The 22,037-nt window shown below is 35.3% G+C and overlaps 2 protein-coding genes across 7 annotated transcripts; one reads left to right on the top strand and one right to left on the bottom strand.

The window, feature by feature from the left end:
- Positions 1 to 2,924: 2,924 nt before the first annotated feature.
- On the bottom strand, positions 2,925 to 6,094 carry LOC137737633 (zinc finger protein 7). Of its 6 annotated transcripts, none has more exons than XM_088682526.1 (3): positions 5,900 to 6,094; positions 5,557 to 5,648; positions 2,925 to 3,991 (listed from the first exon to the last, which is right to left on the bottom strand). In XM_088682526.1, the coding sequence occupies exon 3, from the start codon at positions 3,872 to 3,874 to the stop codon at positions 3,110 to 3,112; it is 765 nt and encodes a 254-aa protein (XP_088538652.1). In that variant the 5' UTR covers positions 3,875 to 3,991; positions 5,557 to 5,648; positions 5,900 to 6,094; the 3' UTR covers positions 2,925 to 3,109. The 6 variants fall into 6 exon arrangements, with proteins under 6 accessions (XP_088538652.1, XP_068333272.2, XP_068333271.2 ...); XM_068477171.2 differs by having other exon boundaries at positions 5,557 to 5,644; positions 5,900 to 6,037; XM_068477170.2 differs by having other exon boundaries at positions 2,925 to 3,983; positions 5,557 to 5,644; positions 5,900 to 6,037.
- An 8,787-nt stretch (positions 6,095 to 14,881) lies between these two features.
- On the top strand, positions 14,882 to 20,414 carry LOC137736866 (histidine kinase CRE1). The gene is made up of 12 exons (XM_088682525.1): positions 14,882 to 15,023; positions 15,631 to 16,029; positions 16,198 to 16,431; positions 16,546 to 16,715; positions 16,874 to 17,092; positions 17,180 to 17,366; positions 17,449 to 17,500; positions 17,614 to 17,843; positions 18,014 to 18,112; positions 18,235 to 18,929; positions 19,129 to 19,638; positions 19,828 to 20,414. Exons 2-12 carry the CDS (start codon positions 15,643 to 15,645, stop codon positions 20,063 to 20,065), a joined length of 3,021 nt encoding a protein of 1,006 aa, XP_088538651.1. The 5' UTR covers positions 14,882 to 15,023; positions 15,631 to 15,642; the 3' UTR covers positions 20,066 to 20,414.
- Positions 20,415 to 22,037: the final 1,623 nt, after the last annotated feature.

The raw sequence follows: 22,037 nt of genomic DNA, 5'->3' as shown, positions 1-22,037 counted from the left end.
ATGGCTTCTGTCAAATCGGAAAACAACCTTGCTCAAAAAGATTGCAAGAATTATTCTTTTGACTTGGAGATGGAATTATAAAATGAGTCACACAATCGCATGAAATTTTATAAGCATATCCTGAAGGTAGTCAACAACATGATTTTGGTATATTGGTGAACTTCTCGAATTCAAAGAATATTAACCAAAGCACATAATCCTTTTTTTTTATATGAAGGAACAAACTATTATCCTTAAAGACTTCCATTTTATATGACCTTTGATTCTAAACTAAGTGACATACGTTGAAGTTTTATGTTTAAAGTGTTATCTAAACTATCTATTAACATAATTGTCTTTGTGTATGATAACCAATTAGCCTTTTATTTAGTGGTATATTTTTGGCACAGTTGCATTGCTTTCGTGGGCATTGAATATAGACACATACATTTAGCATCCGTGCATAAGAAATGGTGTATATTGTGATTTTTAAAATTTTTTTAGTGGCGTCGACACATGTTGGCAACCAAGGACAATATTGTTGTAATGAATGTAATATATAATTAATCGGGATAACTTTCGTAAATATCATATCGTCCTAAAAAAGAATAACCATTATACACACTAGTGTATTGTAGTTTAATGCCAAAAATATGAGTTGAATTTGCAAAAACTTCACCGATAAAAAGTTTTCAATTTGTTTAGCAGTAGCTACTAGCAAGCTGGCATGAGAAACCCAAACAATCTAGTACTCTAGTGTCGAAGGAGTTGAGATTCTTTCGGATCATTGTCATGAGTCCAATGATCAAGAAATTTAGACCACTCAAATTAAATTTAACGGTCGTCATTAATCAATTTCATTAGTCTACCTCACATAAAATAAGAGCTTGAATCCCCATTTCTTAAACGGTCTGAATTTCTTGATCTTAAGCTCCAGACCGTGAGATCCGGAGTGTATCCCAACTCGTGCAATCTAATACTGAAGTGCTCATTATCCATATATTTTTTTTCAGGTTTAGAGTTATGAAAATGATAAAAAGTTTTAGTTTATTTGAATTGAATATGTGCAAGAAAAGTTGACATTTTGTCTCTATTAAACGTTGCTGTTATGCAGTTAACAGTTTATTGCAGCCAACCAACAACATAATATGCATGCCGTGTCCAAGAGGTAACAAAGTTAGACTTGGTCGATCTGTTGACTCAGTCGACCATTCTCCTCTCTTGCTAATCCAACATATGTAATGGATTTGGTCATCCACTGTTCTTTTACGTTTGACACCAACAAATACTGTTTTTGTAGGATTATATTCGAACTGTGTTATTCACCACCGCCGGTGACTTCTTACACATTGTTCAGCGATAAAAAATGATTAATCAGATGTTTTTTCTTATTTTTTGCATGAGTTTGTTGATGTAAGTTACTAGGAAGAGGGTGGGAGGGATTCAAAAATTCAAGTGTGCGCTTTAACAATTACTTGATGATTACGATTGCTACGCAGAAAAGTGATTAATAAATATTAAGGACGGGCAAGACATGATTAATTAACTGTTAATTGTAGGACATGAATACATCATCTTAGTACTGATTCATTGTTCGCAAAGAAAGTCATGATATCTTAATTAATTGATCACATGGGCCATGGGAATCTTACAGCAATTAGTGGTTTGGTTAATTTGGTAATTAGCGGTGTAAACCATGTAACGTGGGTTGCTTTTGGTCTAGACACGAAAACGACGTCGAACAGGTAAAACGCGTCCGGCAATCCCATTACCTCATGTCTAGCCATTAACTTTGAATGAAATGATTATAACTTTGTTTTTTTTAAGAGAAGAAATATTAAACTTGAGGAATGACTTGTAGCTTAAGTAGTTAACTATTTTTATCTTGACATGTATTCGAGGCATTGTTTCGTTTTTGCCATTCTTAATATCGTCTCTCTCTCTCTCTCTCTCTCTCTCTCTCTCTCTATATATATAATATTCAAACATTAATTCACGTAATTAATTAATGGTAGAATTTTCATATTTTGTTGTCCTAAAAATAACAGAATTTTCTATTCTACTTTGAAAAATGAGATACTCTAAGTGTTTTAACTATTAAATTTTTATATAAAAATACAAAAACGAATGATCAAAATACACATAATATCTTATACTCCGAATCATCCTAAATTTTTTTTGAAAAGCAAATATCCATAAAGAAAATGAATGGTTTGACCCTAGATAAAAGTGAGTGAAAGAGTACTGGAAGGAAGGATACGTTATATTGATTGTTTGGCCAAGTTGCATGCATGAGGGAGGGAGGGGGAGAGGGACAAAGTCAACACGGTATTGACTTGTGCGGCTGCGGCTTTGATTGTTTGGCCAAGTTGCATGCATGAGGGAGGGAGGGGGAGAGGGACAAAGTCAACACGGTATTGACTTGTGCGGCTGCGGCTTTCTAAACCCTTTCGTTGTCTGTTTTTATTTTGTCCAAAAAAAAAAAAAATCATTTGACATTAATATTCACTTCACACCTTATATCCAAAATTGAATATTGAGATCGGTCACTTAGTATTATACTGTAGTGATTTTTTTTTTTTATCTGTAAGTAAAAAGTCTTATGTTAGATTTTCGTTAAAGATAAATTTGAACATATTATTGATAGTTTATTGTGAAACTTAACTTACTTCCACATCTTATAGTACAGATAATATCATTTATTAAAAAAAAAAAATAGGAATATTGCAAAGATTGAACGTTGAGATTAAGATTAAAAAGCGTAGCTCTTGGGGTCATTTGAACCCGATGACCCCACCTTATCTCCACCATTGGGAACAATTCAACGAAAACTTAATTTCTTGTCAAATTATATTGAGCGTTGCATGAGACTTATAGCTCAAATTGTCAAGAGCATTTACCTATGCATCTGAGGGGGTTGTTGACCCTTCTTATAATAATTTAAGTGAAGAAAAAGAAGAAAAACATCCTTAATTATGAAGTTAAGAAACAAATACAGCCTTAAAACAATTTTTGCATCACGTAAAATTCTCACTGTACAAAGCTAATATTAATACTATTCGATTAATGGCAGCATGCATGCTTAATTAATAGGAAACATACCTCTAATTAAACAGAAGTAACAAAAATCTCAAAGCTTTAGAGATAGATCGGGTGAAGACGAACTTGTACTATTTCTTGGTTCCATGCTTGTTCCTGTATTCATATTTGGATTTTGGGCTAATTGATGACCTCCAGCTTCCTCACCCACTTGTCGGAAACTCCCGGGCCAAAACATGCCCACATCATCCTCGTCCATGAACATCGGCACTCCAAAATAGCCCTGATGAAACCTTGCTACGCCTCTTGTGTCGGGGACAGGGAACCTCTGATGATCTGATGTTATCATTGTGTTTTGGTGCACTGCAGAATGAGCTTGGATACCAAGAGACCGGAACGCTGAAGCGGCAGAACCATGTAAGGGGAGAGATGCCAAGCTAGTATACCTATCTGGAAACATTCCCATACGCATAGCACGCTTGGCCATTGTCCTCTCCCTCTTATGAGCATTCTGATGGCCACCGAGTGCCTGTGAGCTATAGAACTTACGCTTACAGTAGTTGCATGAGAATACCCTTGGGATTGTTCCTTCTGAAGTAGGGGGTGCAACTGCTTCACTGCTAGTCTCCCCCGTGCCCTTCAATTCAGTGTCGCCTGAGCTAAACTGGAGTGTCAAGTCAAGGGAAACAGGTCCGGGATCTTGTTGTTGATGGTTCTGATTTGTGAGGCACGAAGAAGTGGTTGTGCTGTCCTTAGAGGGGTCAGGAGATTCTTCATGCAGAGGTATGCTCGAAGTTACTTGGCCCGTGACTTCTGAATCATTTTCAAATTCCAAGTTCAAGTTTTGTGTTAACATGTTTCAGCAGGACAATGAAGTCAAGGACTTCGTTTCTTCTATATGAGCGTAATCACACGAAGAGTTCAATAAACTTTTCTTAGAGTGTCGTTGTTAGCTTGCCCTTCACCTGCAATCCTGAATGCCAAAATGAGTCATTTTCCATGACAAAGTGGGATTCTTTCTTCTTCTCTATTTCATAGCGACAGAATTTGAAATGGAGGATCAATGATGTTAGAAATTGAGGACTCGAGCTCCTTCCTTTTGAGCCGGTTACACGTGTGCCCTAAATGAGAGAAACCAAATGGAAATTATGGAACCACCAAATAATTGAAACCCCTTCGATCTCCACCGTCGATTCCCCACCTCCACAATCGTGACCGTTCCGAGAGCATGATGCAGGCAAAATCATGTCTCTTTTCACAGCCACTTGCCACGTAGCGTGAGTGATTGTCAATGGAGCTGCGCTGGTATCTCATTTAGGGCACACGTGTAACCGGCTCAAAAGGAAGGAGCAGGATGCATGTCAAAACACAAAAGAAAACATTTCATGTCGTCTAATAAAGACCAATTAATCGATCATCAACTTAATTATCAGAGTCTTGAGAACATTTTAACATACAAAACACATTCCATTGTATCTGCAACTAGGAAATTCGATAGTTGGAACATTTTCACATAAAAAATATGATCGACAATGTTCCATCTGCATACTACATAACTGAAACTCATAAAACAATTTTATCAAACACAGTACACAGCTTCCTAGTTCCTATAGAATATGGGGTTTTGCAAGCTCTGAACGTATGAACATTCTCTAAAAGTAATATATTATGACTTGGAAACAGATACGTGGTTTTGGAAACTGAACGGAGCTTGGAAGGCATTGGGATTCAAACGCACAAGGTGTCCAAGAACATATTTGTCACACTGAAGTTATACAAAGATAATTGTGCTCTGGGGTGCCTTTGTGTCTCTTTGGTCAAAGAGGATATCCGTCCTCTAAAAGGCGGGGGAATTATCAGTTATCTCTAAGTAGTCTGAAGCTATAGTGAGGAATCAGTAAACCAACGGCTATTAGTTATCTCTAAGTGGCATTTAAATGGAAAGACGGAACAACAATCCACCAAGTATTGAAGACGAGAGGTTCAAATAATTGGAGAACATGATGAAAATCTAAACCTCCGGGAGCATCACTAAGAATGGAAGAGGAAAATCAACAAATTAGGAAATCGATATGTTCATATATGCTTCAACAAGTTACCTTAAAACGCAAAGCAAGAACAAATTAACAACGCAATCGCTGTTGTTCAGGGTGATTGTAAGTGATAATCACATCATTGGAGTATAACATATGTAGCCATACATTACAAAAGCCCCGATCGAGGAGACATCCATACTTTCAAGTTGTCAATAATACATAATTCTTCAACATGACAATACTAGTTAGCATATATGAATTTTGTTATCATTGCTTGTCACCTTTCACTTTTGGTAATCTACCACAAACAGTTTAGTTTCCTGTAATAATATGCATCCAAACCAAAAGGTCCAACTTCAGAAAAAAGCATAATCCTTTCTTTATTTTGGGGAAGAGAGAAAAGCCACCAGGAAAATCACAATACAAAGAAAACCAGAAAGCATGGACTGGATAGATATATACAAAAAAATAAATGAGAAGCACAAAATCAACCAGAACTCACCAGGTATGTACAATTGAATACCAATATGAAATTGGAGACGCGGGGTTAGGCCAGTATGCTTCCCCTTGCACCAAGTTCGAATCGTGCTCTTCCTAGATTAGAGTAGTTTAAAATCTTGTGAGGAAAAATACTAACAAAACTAGAAATATAGAAAAGATAGCATGTAGTATGTTGAATTGCAGTGATTAAACAGTCAAAAGCCAATAAAAAGAAATCGGATTAAATTATGAGCAGCAACCAACCTTGGACTAAACTGACAGAATTCAAAAGCACACAAAAGCTGCTATAAAAATCAAATCTAGAGAGAGATCGAGAGAGAGAGAGAGAGAGAGAGAGTTGATACCTGTATAGTATTGAAGGTGCAGGCAGGCAGGCTAGCTATCAGCTATGGGTTAGGGACATGGGTACTGCCTGTGCGTTCATGTCACTTGGGAAAGTGCAAGCGAAGTACCACCAGCACCACCACAAAGAAAGGACTAAAAACAGGCATCTGGGTTTTTTATTGTGTATTTTGATTTTTACCAGAATAGTAGTGGGTAAAAGAAATTAAAAGAGAAATAAATGAGGATAAGATGAGGGAAGGAAGAGAAAGACAGATACAGAGAAAAGTTGTACAGTTAAGGAAATGGAGCGCCGGATATTTTTGCGAAGGTTTTGAGAATTTGTAAATTATGTTTGTTTATTGTATATCGTGTAGTTAGAAATTATTTTAAATATTTTTATTTAAAAATAATATAAATAATATTTAAAGAAAACAAATTGCACAATATACGATAAATAAACATGATTTACAAATTTTTAAAATTCTCAACTGTTGTGGTTACTGTTGGGAAAAGAAGGGCTGTGGTTACTGTGGTAGGAGAGAGAGATGGGGACGATGATGGTGTCAAGTCAGACAATTTTACAGAGAGAGAGAGAGTGATAATTCAGATAATATATTATTAATCACTCTATTTATGTTGAATTTTGAGCTGCTCTTCCTTCCGGTCCCCAACAGCTGACCTATTAATCAATCAATGAGATGAGATGAGAGAGAAAGACCGAGAGGAGAGAGAGAGAGAGAGAAGCAAACAAAGAGACAGAAACAGCAAAGGGGTACTTGGGGTACTTCAAGTCCCACGTAAAAGATATTTGCAGAGACCAGTGTCTCTTTGCTGTTTCTTCTCTTTCTTCTCTTTCAGTTTTAAAACAAGGAAAATACTAAGAAGGTGAAATTTTTTATAAACTTTCTATAAATTATTCGATGCTTTATGTTTTTACACAATTTTCGTATTAACGTTATAAAATTTTATGTAAAAAATATGAAGTGATTAAAAATTCATAAAGAATTTTGTTTTAAAAAAGTCTGATTATTATTTCTCTTCAAACAAAAGAGGCAGATAGTTATAAGTTCATATCATCGACACATACATGGATATTTCTTATTTTTATCCCATTTGCCTTTTTTTTATTTAATTTGTTTTTATCATTTTATAAATACATGTACTTACCTTAAATGTGGGTCCACAAATTTCTTGCAAGATCTCATCTTGATTTGTGAAATGACCGAACTAGATCACAAAAATGATTAAAAAAAAAAGGCGATGTTTTTCTTCAAATTCGATAACAACATTGTCGGAAGATAAATTTTTCAGTGTGATCGAAACACGTATATTATGTATTCTGATACATATGATGAGATATATGTGCTAAAAGGTTAATCGTTTAAAAAATAAAATTTCTCATCATTTATATAAAAACACATGATGTATTACTCATGAACCGATCATAATAAAAATTTTCTCCCGTTAGGATAGTAAGTTTTAAATGAATCAAATTTTCATCACTGCTCGTTGTTTCTTAATTATTTACGACACATGGTGTATTACTTTGTGTTCCGTTTATATTGAAAAATATCTCCAACTTAACTGCTCACCCCTTTCACTAACTCCAAAACCTTTAAAAAATACCAAATAATAAAGAAATGGCCGACAACTTGAACGTGGCGCTGACACGTGTAATCCACGACAAGAAAAGTTGTAATAGTCTCGGCTTCCTGTAGAGAAATTTTTTAATATACCAAAACACATTCTTATACAATAAGTGTGTAATACAATTGGTTGAAGTTTTTTTATTTAATTACTTGTATCATTTTGACGACGACAAAAAAAAAAAAAAAAAAAATTATATCATAACACTTAATGTATCGATCATGTTCACACAAAATATCTCCTCCCTTAGGTTGGCGGTAGAAACTAGAAAGAGCACTGAGCACCATAATTTAAATATAATAATTGTGAGATTAAAGCACGTTACTGTTTGTTTAGTGTGTGATTTCGATTTGTATTATTTTTTTAATATGCTTCGAGCTCTTAACCATTATTCTAATATCTGCTTCCTGTTTGATTTATACTTTTATGTTCTATGATTAACAATTTAACACATGGGTTTTTGGCAAAACAAAACGTTACTCAAAACTCTGGCCTAGGAAGAAAAAAGCACTTTGGGCTTTTACAAAAAGTATTTTATCACTGGGCTCATAATTGAGGTGACAGAAACTAAGGCTAAGTATCATGTACATTATGCGTTTGCAAAAAAATAAATAAATAATTGCTTGGTTGGATGAGATTATCGTCAAGATTACAAAGTTGGGCTAGTGGCTCAATACTGTACTAATTTAACCACTTACATAGTTCGAGAAATGTAAATTTTATCATAATAGTTTTATGTGCAATTAACAGTAGAACCATTCAAATATAAGTAATTTTATTCTATCAAGTTTTTATGTGCGATTGCATGCTTCAACAAACATGAAGACTAACATGCCATTGACGAGCTAGATATAATGGTCAACAAACTTCTTCGGGGTATCCTACTAATGTGGCACTTATGTTAGGAATGATCAACGTGAGCTAAATGAGATCAAAATACAGAAAAATATTATATTTATACTAAAAATGCTCTACAAGTGGTGTAGCAGATATTTTCGACCTGATAACTCTTCAGACCAGCATGAAACGAGTGAAATACACTCAAACTTTTGTCTATGAGAGTCGTGTACGGTGTCCCTATCCCAAGTTTTATGTGTTCCTACCCTAAGTTTTAAGAGATTTTAACGAAAAATTTATGATACTGTGTATTTTAACAAAAAATCATATTTTTACATTAAAAAATCAATTTTTATATTATTTATTTTATTTTTATCGTTAAAACTCAAAATTTTCAAGTATTTTTAATTAATTTCCCTCTAGTTTTACTGAAACGGTGAGTGGAATATTTAGTCATGACTTTTATCATCAAACTTTTGGGTACTAGTGAGTAGTGATGGAGCCAAGTACACAACAGAACGCTGCAATTCTGAAATCTCCAGATGCACTAATTGCAAATCTCCTGGTCAAGGTCAAGCCACCCGTCACCTGCCATCCCCACATCCACTTGCGTGTGAAGCAGAGCAGGAAAATGGCAGAGATGACAAATTTAAAAGCCACGGCTGACGCATTCACATCTGTCCATTTCGGTGTAAGAGATGTGCTATCTACACAATTCTATTTATTCGATTTGACAGTTAAAAATTAAAAAGATAGGTTAAAAGTAAAAAATAATGTAGATATCATACCCCTTCGTGTAAATGAAACAGAGATGACAAATTTAAAAGCCACGGCTGACGCATTCACATCTGTCCATTTCGGTGCAAGAGATGTGCTATCTACACAATTCTATTTATTCGATGTGACAGTTAAAAATTAAAAAGATACGTTAAAAGTAAAAAATAATGTAGATATCATACCCCTTCGTGTAAATGAAACCCCAAAGAGTTACAGTAATGATCCAGAAAGAATGTGTTGAGAAATATTATAAAAATTGAATTAAAAACATAAGATAACAAAAAATATACAAATAATCATATTTCGAAAGAGTCTAATTAGCATTTCTGCCATGGATTCAGAAATGTGGTGAACCTCCTTCGTGCAGATTCTTATCTTGTGGCCATGACTTGCGCTGCAGTCTACAGTAGTGTGTCTGGTCAAATACTGCACGCAACCCACTGACTTACAGGCCGAAAATTGCAACTCGTGACTCTAAAATATGCAAGTTCAACTAAGTCATCTAATTAATCACTAATTTAACAAGCCAACATTAATTTAATAATTTCAAGCCCAACCAATATGACAATAAATTTTTAATTATAACATAAATACGAATGATATATTATGTGTTTTTATGTAAATAAGAGTAAATTTTATTTTTTAAGTTATTCATTTTTTAACACACATATCTCATCATTTATATAATAACACATGATATATCATCTCGTGTGCCGATCACACTGAAAAATCTTTCCAACATGACAAAGATGTGAAAAAGAACGTAAATTTAAAGCTTTATTTACATATTCCGGTGCAAATAAATTTACATCCCATAATTAAAAAAAATTAAAAAAATAAATATAAGTACTCATTTCAAGGCATTTTGCTTGCCCTTGTACAGGCCGACAAGCCTCTATTTAGCCCAACCACTAATTATCACTTGATCTTAATTACGAAAGTCACAAATGGAAAATGCAAGTACTCAACTCAAGCGATATGTTATTTTCAACTCTCATCCTGATAGATTTTTTAGTGTACTTGGAACATAATGTTGTACATTACGTGTTATAAATATTGAGAAACATATTTTAAAATATGACATAATCAACTTTATCGTTCAGTTATAATATAACACGTGTTGTATAGTTATACCATCATATATTTCGGATACACAAATATTTCCCATCATGTATCTCAGCTAGTTTCTTGGACATATTCTTACAATCTCACAAGAATGCCAATTAATTAATTTGGTTACTTAAAGACTTTGATATTCTTGCTTTGACTAGCTGCTTTTGCCCCACTAATTAATGGGGTATCTTCTTGTCGCAATACTAATCATTTTTATCTTGCTTTGGCAGTTGACTATGAGATTTGCTACGTTAATATTCCTAATCTTTTCATCTAGAATCTCTTATCTCGTTATTATTCTAAGATCATAAACAATAAGATGAAATTAATTAACAGCCACCCTTAACTATATACCACAATTAATTATCATTTTGAGCCGGAATGGTTATTTAATACTTTAGCATTTGAGTTAAACATTTTCGTTCAAATTTAATAAAATTTCTTATCTTTTGACATATTTTTTAAATAGAACACCTTATTGTAGTAGGTATAAAACGTCAATAATGGTTGGTTAAGTTGATAAGGATTGTTCTATTTGATAGATCAAGACCTTAGGTTCAAATTCCGTTGCTGATAATCTCTCTTGATGAGTGATTTGTAAACACAAAAAAGAGAAACTAAGACTTGGGGTATGCTCGTCTAAAAATTGAGTAGCCTCCCTTCCCCTAAGCTTTTTGTAATAATAAAGAAAAAAGATGATAACGTCCGAGATCGATAAAGTGATTGAATTGCATATGGGGAATATCTATATATCACTAGCTACAAAACTGTTAAGAAATGTGGGAACAATTTGCATTTCGATTATATAACAAGCTAACAACTGTGACATCTTCTACAAAAATAAAAAATAAAAAAGCTAATTTACTTGGACAAAACTGAGTTTATCAAGAGTTAGATGCATGCATAATAAACAAACAGTTGCAGTAGTAGTAGTATCATTGCATATGCAAATCCAGGGTTTAAAGATTTAAATATATTGGTGTGCAGGAGTCCCAGATGCAATGAACCTTTGAAGCACTAAATCTTTGCCAGATTTTGTGTTGTTTGATCATGTGCAGCGCCCATCAGTATTAACATTTAGAAATCATTTCTATTTAGATTGAAAAATTAGCTTGGGAAATCAAGCGAATGTTGTTATACCAAATAAATATCAAAGTCACTATAAATATGTATCATCGTCGCACAATCAGCGAAATCATTCAGACTCTCAAGGCTACCTACAATTCACAAAATTAAATTTGATTAGCAAAAAATGATTTAGAAGTAAGTTTAACTAGTTTACTTGCATATATAATTCCTTTTTCTTAACTTTCTCGGTCATCCTAGAAAATCATGGGCAATATGAAACATGAATTTTCACCTAGTTAAAAAAATACAAAAATCAAGATCTAATGGTTAAAACATCGAATTTCATACTCTTTAACTTTTTATACGAAACATAATGCATCTGGCTAGCTAGCTGGGGACCTGAAATGAAAGCATCAAATGGCTTAGTGAAACCAAATTTAGGGCACCACGTACAACAACACATGCAGAAGGCAGAAGTAGTACTCCAGTAATGCGTACGGTACCAGTACTTGTTAGTGCTAGCTGCAGCATGCAAGGCATGGCATGGGACTCGACTCGACTCCCATTGGGATGCAAATGCAAATGGAAATGGAAATGAAATGCTTTTATTAGGTCGATTATCTACCTAGATCGGGAATCAGGCGAGGTGGATAGATAGAGCCTAGAGAGAGGAAAGCCAAGAAAAAAGAGCACTCAGAGTCCACCATAAAGAAGAAGAAGCACCTGACAGGACTGACTGGCCTGGCCTTGGGAGGGTGAGGGACGGGGATGGCATGGCATGCATGGCATTGGCGGGACTCAGGAGTGGGGAGGGAGGGACACGATATGATCATTTAATTGAACAAAGAAAGAAAATTAGACTGTTTTGTTTGGGATAGAAAGTGATGGGTGTGGGCTTCACCTTCACTACCAGACCACATGACATGGCCGACATACACACACACACTTTGAGTGGCAGAAAAAGATAGATGATGGCCTCAAAGGACAAGCACGTTTTATGTTAATAATTTATAAATTTTGCTCTAATTATTATTATATTACAAGTACGAAACATCACAATGACAATATATTCATGTTAGGAATATTGCTTTCAACTGTAAAACCCTTGTTAACTTATTTAACTATATTTTTCACACGTTATTAATATTATTTATAAATTCGAAATCTCAAATTTAACGAGTTTCATACCTAATAGTAATAGCCATTGACGATTGCTAGAGGACAAACCAAAGCCCCGACCTCTCGTCTTAAAATATTTCAAACATAGAATATAAGGGTAAATGGAAAGGGTCCCCATGCAAAAACCAGCATCGACTACTATTTAAGTATCATTTCAAATCAGAAACGTGTGTGAGGACTTTTGTTTCATTCCAAAAACAATTCTCATATCAATTAACAACTGAATCTAATAACAAAACATTCATCTCCAAAACTTACAATTTTTTTTTTTACTTCCAAAACTTACAATTATGATCTTGAAGAAAAAACTATGACTTGAGAAATAAAAATATCATTTAAAAATATAGTTTAGGAAATTATTTATAAAACTCCAAAAAATCATTGTGCGCTTTTATTTACATGAAAATTTTATTGTATATTTTTTGTTTGAATAGAAAATTTATAATATATTAGAAAATATAAAACACGTTGAATTTAGAGACCGTTAGAGCATCTCCAACAACCAAGCGAAATGAGGTTGGTTGGCTACTTTAACAAAAAATGCAGAAAAATCAAACTTCAACACTCTAGCTAAATGACTAGCTATCTTAACTTTGTGAACAATAACTAGATAAATTTAGTTAGGAGGATAGAGAAATTTAAATTTTTGCTACACATTAAAAATTATAAAATTTCATTGTTTATAAGCTTCAAAAAAAGAAAAAGGCCTTGGGTTGTTAAGTTTAGAAAAAAAAAAATAATACTAAAGTAGCTAGGGGCTCCTTGTGGAGGTTGCCAATTTGCCATCCTCCGTGAGGGGGGACCGTAACAAATTAACCTTGAAACTGGTGGATAGCCAAATTAACAATTAAATTATTTAGCTAAATTAATATTTGGATCATTTAACGAGTATTGTTGGAGATGCTCTAACGTGATGGATACTCATATTCCAGTACCCGCCGGCCAAATTTTCTTATCCAAGCCAAAACTGCCTCAAACCGGTGCGGTATTTTCGGAATTCAGTTTAGAAGTTCGGGGCTTTATGTAATTTACAGGGAATGAGATCCGGGGCTTTTCGTAATGTCATTTTCCCAAAGATTTGTGATTGCGATTTTTGGACTTCCATCTGCCCAATTGGTTGGATTAATCCCATAACACATCGCACACGTCTGGAAAGAATAACAAAACTGACCAATTTGAAGAAACAATAATACGGCTAAGTATTATTTCCGTCATCTGATTTTTTTTAATTTATTCAATTTAAATGTTAAAAATAAACAATAATACGGCCAAGTAAATAAAAAAAAACAGACCGCAGAAATCACTCTTTGAGGATCACAATTTAGTTGTAGTTAAGGTGTCCAAATATTTATAGGATGATTTAACACTCACACAAGAAATTAAAAGAAAACTAGAAAAGGCAGACATCATATCAGACTGTTTCTGATGTTTAAATGGGCAATTATGCTTCCTTTGAGAGTCTTTAGGGCTGTTTTGATATTGTTGTACTTTGAAAAAAAATTACTTTTGCTATGCTGTAAGAATATACTCATTTTTGCTGCTTCATGTTTTTAGCTTTTTTTTTAAATGTTTACTAAACATCTTTTTAAGCTCATCTTTTTTGATACACACTTTTTATAAAAGTATTGCAGTACCAAATCATTACTTAATCCATCCCTTTTTCACTGGTTAAAAGTTAAAAGCACCAAAAAAAGGTAAAACCCATTTGGGGTGTTTCCTTCCTAAAGGGTCAGAATCATCAAACCGGGACTCAGGTGCTGGGTTGGTACTGATGTACTTTTATAAAAAATAGGTATAAAAAAAGTTGAGTTAAAAAATAAGTTTAGTAAATATTTAAAAACAACTTTTCATAATTTTGAATGAAAAAAAGTTGAAAACATAAAATAGTAAAAATAAACTTATTTTCACAACACAACAGAAATCATATTTTTTTATATAAATCAGCCCTAACTTAAAAGCACCAAAAAAAGGTAAAACCCATGTAGGGTGTTTCCTTCCTAAAGGGTCAGGATCATCAGACCCCTGATAATTTCTCAGTTGAATTCATATGGTTGAACCATATTTTTTCATTTTAAAAAATTAGCAAAGCAAACAACAGAAAGAGAACGTAGGGAAGAGAGAGAGGGAGAGTAGTGCAAAATGCAATATTATAAGAAAGTAGACAGAGGAGAGAGAGAGAGAGAGAGAGAGAGAGAGAGAGAAATTAGTTTATAAAGTGGGATCGTAGAGAAAGGGAGACGAGCGTATCTCTGAAAATCCAAAAAAATCGATTCAGTTTGCTTGCTTTAAAAAACAGAGTATAAAAAGCCATAAAAATTACTATTTCACACTGAAAAGAAAAAAATAATAATAAAAATAATTTAAAAACTTTTAAGTTTTACAAAAAACTTTTCGTTAAAGTTAAAAAAAAAACACTATCATAAATAATGAAAAAAAATCCTCAGATCAGGACGACCCAAAACTCCTTTTCTACTATACATTCATTGTACTGCATCAATCCACCATCTTTGTATAATTGTAGAGGTAAAGATCGTTTCTTTCAGCAACCCCATTTCTTTATTTCTTTTGTTTCTCTCTCTACAACTCTCCATCTTTCTCTCTCTGAAACTCTCGTTGGTGTGCATTTCTGTGTTGTGTGCTGAGCTTAGCTGTGTGTGTTTTTGATTATTATAGGGAGGCAAAACAGTGAACGTGCTTCTACTTTGTCTGGATGCCTCTAACTAAGCTTCACGCTTTGAGATGGCATGATTGGAGCTCTCTGTGTTTTTTTATTCCTTGAAAAAATTTGTTTAGCATTCACAGCCTGAGACAGACCATTTTCTAGGGAGAGAGAGAGTGAGTGAGAGAAATAGACTACTTTGGAATTTGAGCTCTGTTTTCATTTCCCCATCTTTTGAGAACCATGCTGTGTCTGAATTGAGAAATAATTCTTCTTTTCGAGCTCTGGGTCTCTCTCTCTCTCTCTCTCTCTCTACTTTTTGCAATAGTACAATTGGGTTTGAGTGAGAGAGGGGAGAAGAAAGCCCACACTCCACGGAGGAGATATTTATTTGCTCATATTTTGCTTATGCTTTCGGAAAAAAAGTGTGAAAAATAAGCACTTTTAAGAAAGTGGGTTCCTTTGTTTCAGATAAGATATGAGATGGGTAAAGAGGAAACAAGAAGGAAAATCAAAGAAATTGGTTTAATGCTGATGGCTAGGAAGATGAAGAGCCACCACTCGGTGGCTGTGAGGTTGAATGAGCAACTGGGGGCCAAAAAAGGCTACACCTTTGTGCAGGCTCTCAGGGCTTGGTTCCCAAAACTTTTCCTTCTTTGGGTTGGTGTGATGCTTCTCTTGGGCTGGTTAACCTACAGATACATGGATGCTGATAACAAAGTGAGAAGGGTAGAACTTCTTGGTAGCATGTGTGATCAGAGGGCAAGAATGCTGCAGGATCAGTTCAGTGTTAGTGTTAATCATGTGCATGCCCTTGCAATCCTTGTTTCCACCTTCCATTACTACAAGAACCCTTCAGCAATTGATCAGGTATGTTTTATTCTTTAATTTTGATCAAAACCCTTTTTTTGCTATAATATCTTTTACTAATTGTACAATTTGGTTGATATAAGACAAGTAGTTTCTCTATTTTTATGATGGTTGAATGTGGTAATGCTGGTTTGTCATTTGGGTTTTGTTTTTTTGGGGAAAATGCAGGAAACATTTGCTGAATACACTGCCAGAACCGCCTTCGAGAGGCCTCTTTTAAGTGGGGTGGCTTATGCACAAAGAGTGCTTGATTCGGATAGGGAAAAGTTTGAAAACCAACATGGTTGGACAATAAAGACGATGGAGAGGGAACCATCGCCCATCCGAGATGAGTATGCGCCTGTAATTTTTTCGCAGGAAACCGTCTCTTACATCGAGTCACTTGATATGATGTCTGGGGAGGTATGAAAGGATTGTTTACTTTCACTTTGCTTATCTTGTTGAACTCCATGGCATTAATTGGAGCATTCGTTAGGCGTTTCGTTTAACCTATAATTTTTCCACTACATGATGCAGGAGGACAGAGAAAACATTTTGAGGGCCAGAGCTACTGGAAAAGCTGTTCTAACAAGTCCATTTAGGCTGCTGGGTTCTCATCATCTTGGTGTTGTATTGACTTTCCCCGTTTACAAATCGAAGCTCCCTCCAAACCCAACTGTGGAGCAGCGCATCCAGGCGGCCGTTGGGTAAGTCGGCATACAACTATAGAACTATGAAAACGCTCTTCAGATGCTTTTTGCATGCTGTTGTTATTACCTGCATATACTTTCACCGGTTCCATGTGCATCTGCCACAGAAGTTAGCAACCTATGGGGTGGTGCATTTGATTCTGTATAAAATGCAGGTACCTTGGTGGTGCCTTTGATGTTGAGTCCCTAGTGGAGAATTTGCTTGGACAACTTGCTGGGAATCAAGTCATTCAGGTTTATGTGTATGATGTTACAAACACTTCTGATCCCCTAATCATGTATGGTCACCAATATCAAGATGGTGACACATCTCTTCTGCATGAAAGCAAGCTGGATTTTGGAGATCCATTCCGAAGGCATCAGATGATATGTAGGTAAGGGCAACCATTCAATAACTAATGATACAAGGAATAATTGAGTGGTTATGTCGTGCTAAAACACATACTTGGTTTCTTGAGCAGATATCATCAGACGGCACCTACGTCATGGACAGCGGTTAACACTGCATTCTTGTTCTTTGTGATTGGTTTATTGGTTGGCTATATCTTATATGGAGCAGCAATGCACATTGTTAAAGTTGAGGATGATTTCCGTGAAATGGAGGAACTAAAAGTTCGAGCAGAAGCTGCTGATGTTGCCAAGTCCCAGGTACTGTTTTCAACATTCCCCAAACATTGCTCATTCCTCAATGGCATGTTTTTTGATATGTTGCCTTCTTTTTTTGTGCAAGTTTCTTGCTACTGTTTCTCATGAAATAAGAACGCCCATGAACGGAATCCTAGGTATGCTAATAGATCTCCCTATTTTTAAGATTTTATTTTCAGAATTACATTATATATCAGTCCGAAAATGCACTCTTGTAGGAGGTACAATCTTTATTTTTCTATGATTGCAGGAATGCTTGCCTTGCTTTTAGATACAGCTTTAAGTTCGACCCAGATGGATTATGCTCGAACTGCTCAAGCTTGTGGAAAGGCGTTGATAACATTAATTAACGAGGTGCTTGACCGTGCAAAGATTGACGCTGGCAAGTTAGAGCTGGAAGAAGTTCCATTTGGTATTCGGTCCATACTAGATGATGTCCTGTCTTTATTTTCTGAAAAAACTAGAAATAAGGGTATAGAGGTAAGCCTCAATGACTTCAGCTCAGAGTTACTGCAATGTTTTTGTAGTTCTTAAATTGTGTGGTGGTGATGGTGATACTTCTTAAATTGTGAAATTTGAACTGTCATAACTAATAGTATCATGTTACATCTGCAAATCTCCTAATTCCGATTTAAATTTGGGATGTGAAGCTGGCAGTATTTGTTTCCGATAAAGTCCCAGAAATTTTTATGGGAGATCCAGGGAGATTCAGACAGATAATTACAAATCTAGTGGGTAACTCTATTAAAGTAAGTGGAAGTTTTCATTCTTTATTAGCAACAGGCAGTAATAGGATTCAATAAAATCTTCGGTTTGTCCTGCTCAGGTTAGTGATCATAGAAAACTTACGTTTGTGCTATACATTTGGCAGTTCACTGAACGAGGACATATATTTGTCAAAGTCCATCTAGCTGAGCCCTCAAAGGTGATGATAAATGGGAAGTCAGAGACTTACTTGAATGGAGGACCAGATGAAGGTGTGCTGACATCCGATGGCCATCAGTTTAAAACTTTAAGTGGGTGTGAAGCAGCTAATGACTGGAATAGTTGGGATATGTTTAAGCATCTGGTATCTGATGAAGAATACAGAGCTGATGTTGATGAAGCTTCTGAGAAGGTCACGTTGATGGTTTCTGTGGAGGATACGGGGATTGGTATACCATTAGGTGCGCAGGAACGTGTTTTTATGCCCTTCATGCAGGCAGACAGTTCAACTTCTAGACATTATGGAGGAACTGGTATTGGCTTGAGCATCAGTAAGTGTCTGGTTGAACTGATGGGTGGTCAGATAAAATTCGTAAGTCGACCACATGTTGGGAGTACATTTTCTTTCACTGCTAATTTTAGGAGGTGCCAGAAAAACGCATTTAGTGACATGAAAAAACCTAATCCTGAGGATCTACCTTCTAGTTTGAGAGGATTGCGAGCAATAGTAGTTGATAGAAAGCTTGTGAGAGCTACTGTAACCAAATACCACTTGAAGAGACTTGGAATCCTTGTGGAAGTTGCGAGCAGCATCAAGATGGCCGTTGCTTCATGTGGAAGAAATGGTTCTGTGGCATCCGGGTACGTTTACGCTTGCTATGTCTTTAAAGTTTTTAAGGAGTTCAATATTTACTGCACTAAAACTAAAACAATATGACGATTCGATGTTATCTTTATTAACTGCCAATGAAAAGGTAGACTGGAAAACCAAAAAAAGGGTAGACTTAGAAATAAGTAGGATGTGATTAGCTGAATTGAACTACTTCGTTATATATGACAGGAATAGTATCCAGCCAGATATAGTTCTAGTTGAGAAGGATTCATGGATTTCTGGTGAAGAACATGATCTTAATGCGCAGAAATTGGACTGGAAACAGAACGGTCATGCGTTTAAGCTGCCAAAAATGATTCTTCTTGCAACCAAAAATCTTAGTCAAGCTGAATCTGATAATGTAAGGGCAGCAGGTTTTGCGGATACTGTAATCATGAAACCTTTGAGGGCTAGTATGGTGGCTGCGTGTCTTCAAGAGGTCCTGGGCATAGGAAAGAAGGGGCAACCAGGGAGAGTGGTGCTGCATGGATCTAACGTTCTCCAAAGTCTGCTCTGTGGGAAGAAAATTTTGGTGGTTGATGACAATTTGGTAAACAGGAGAGTTGCTGCAGGTGCACTAAAGAAGTTTGGAGCTAATGTAGAGTGTGTTGATAGTGGCAAAGCTGCATTGGCGTTGCTTCAATTACCGCACAATTTTGATGCTTGCTTCATGGATATTCAAATGCCTGAAATGGATGGGTATGTTTCGGTGTTTCAGTTATTACGTTCTAGATTCGAAATGCCCTTATTTTGATGCTTTCCCGTTCGTTATGTTTTTTTTAGCAAAAGTCTCTCAAACTCTTTCTTAGGAAGTGAGAAACGCATTGGCTAGCCATTGTGCTTGACCAAATTGGAATTGTTATTTATAAATGCGACTTTTGATTGCAGGTTTGAGGCAACTCGCAGAATCCGGCAGATGGAGAGCAAGGCAAATGTTGAGATGATTGGAGGATTTGAAGGACTAACAAGTAAGGGTGACTGGCATTTGCCTGTATTAGCTATGACGGCGGATGTTATTCATGCCACCTATGATGAGTGCCTGAAGTGTGGGATGGATGGGTACGTCTCAAAGCCCTTCGAGGAAGAGAATCTCTATCAAGCAGTGGCCAAGTTCTTCAAAACTTAAACAAGCAGTGACTCATAACAAGAATCTTCAAACCCAAAACCTGCAGACATCTTCGTTGGTCGGATGTTACAAGCAATTTTTTGATATTCCCGGAGAGAACGCTGAGAGTTGGTCCTAGAACTTTTGAGGATTCTTAATGGCTTGAATGCAGGTTCGAGGAATCATTTCTAACCAAATTTTTAACTCTGATTCGGTATCCACGTACATGTATACTAATGCAAACCTCCATATCCCACTTTGTATGTATAGTAGGGTGATCCTTAGAAAAGGGGGAGGAGCAAAATGTGTAAATGTTATAATTTTGTATGCCTTGTTTGAATCTTTCTTATGAGGAAAGAGGTTTCAAAAACGCCTTTGTTTTTCGGGTCCAGCAGCGGTACACGTGCATTTACTTAATATATTCACCGTCTAGCGCTCAGATATGTAATCAGAAAGAGAGAATATCATGTTCGATCATATTAGATTGTTAGATGGTAAATGAGTTGAGTAAATGCATGTACGCTGGCCGCGTCCTTGTTTTTTTCCTTCTGTTTTGGTGTTTTTGAAGGCACTGCATTGCTGCAGGATTTCTCATTGGGCATATCGACTTTTCATTATTTTGGACTTGAGGGCTTGTAAGAATTTCAATTGGGCTTATGCCGACACCCTCTCAAAGATTCTCTTGAATGATTTAATTAGAGAAAATATCTGAAATAATTAAATTTTAAAATCTCAAATTGTTAAATTGTCAATGTTTAGTATGTCATCGACATCTGATCTCTATGTCGTAAATATTTAACCTATAAGGAAGAGCATGATACACACTACTCAAGCCGATTGAGCTAGGTTCACGTCAACCAGAATAGACACGCATGAGCAATAATTTGGGTTAAATGGGGTTTAGTGATTTTCTAAGTTTGGCAATTCAATATATAGTGTTTTCAATTGGAAAAACCAACGCAAATATTTTATGTGGCGTACACACACATTATATGTAAGATTTGCCAAGTTGAAGTTTTCAACAGACTTCAAGTATTAGTTGTAGATACGAATTTATTGCGTCAATCATTCATGTGACAAATTTATTTTCGTTGCGTTTGTGATAGTCGTGTAGAGGTTTACTTGAGTTGTTTATTTGAGTATGTTCACTTTAGGTAATTTATTGATCATTGGAGCAACGTACCCAATTAGCTTTGTTGTTTTTTTTTTTTGTAATGTTGAAAATATCAGGCATCAAGGCATATATAGTAGAGGCCCTGAGGCTCTATTTGTAAGGTTGAAAATCTGTTGTAAATTGTAACACCTTAAAAGTATTTGAAATTCTACCTTAAAATCAATTGACAATAAGAAGAGTAATCTAACTCCTTACAAATTATTGAAATTTTTTTTAACTTTTCATTTTTCAACATGAAAAATCTACAAATTATAGCATTAGCTATAATGTTACATGATTTACCAAAATTGCTGGATTATGAACCAGATATGGACGAATAATATTGAACAAATGAATTTGCTGCAAATTGCTATATTATTTTTCTTCTAGCGCTTGAAATTTGGAAGGTTGAATCTTTGTGCAAAAAATAGTAAAAAAAAATTGAAGGGGGAAATTAAAAAAAAAAAATCCACCTTCTGTCAGCAGTGTCCAATGGAGGCCGTGCAAAAGATCATTTGGAGATTTGGGCCCAATGGACCTTCTTATTTTAATCTTTGGGTCGTCAAAGAGTTGACCCTCCATGAATTAAAAATAATTATTAAGAAACTTGTTCAGCATTAAGGAAATTAATTAAGGTAATTAGAAATTTCAGTCCCCGATTAATGCCGATTTCTCAGAAAAGGGTTGATCCGTACTCGGCACACAAATACAAAGATTACAGATAGAAAAGGCCAAAAAAATCACACAATTATTTACTCCAAAATCCAAATCATCCTTATTTTACTTTGATATCATTCATACCGAGTATTTGTCAATTAACAAATCCACTAGGATTTAATT

Source organism: Pyrus communis, chromosome 13 (genome assembly GCF_041283825.1).
Source record: "Pyrus communis isolate YQ-2024b chromosome 13, ASM4128382v1, whole genome shotgun sequence".
NCBI classification, from domain to species: Eukaryota; Viridiplantae; Streptophyta; class Magnoliopsida; order Rosales; family Rosaceae; genus Pyrus; species Pyrus communis.
Note: the sequence above shows the minus strand (reverse complement) of the source record. Positions and strands in the feature narration are given on the sequence as shown.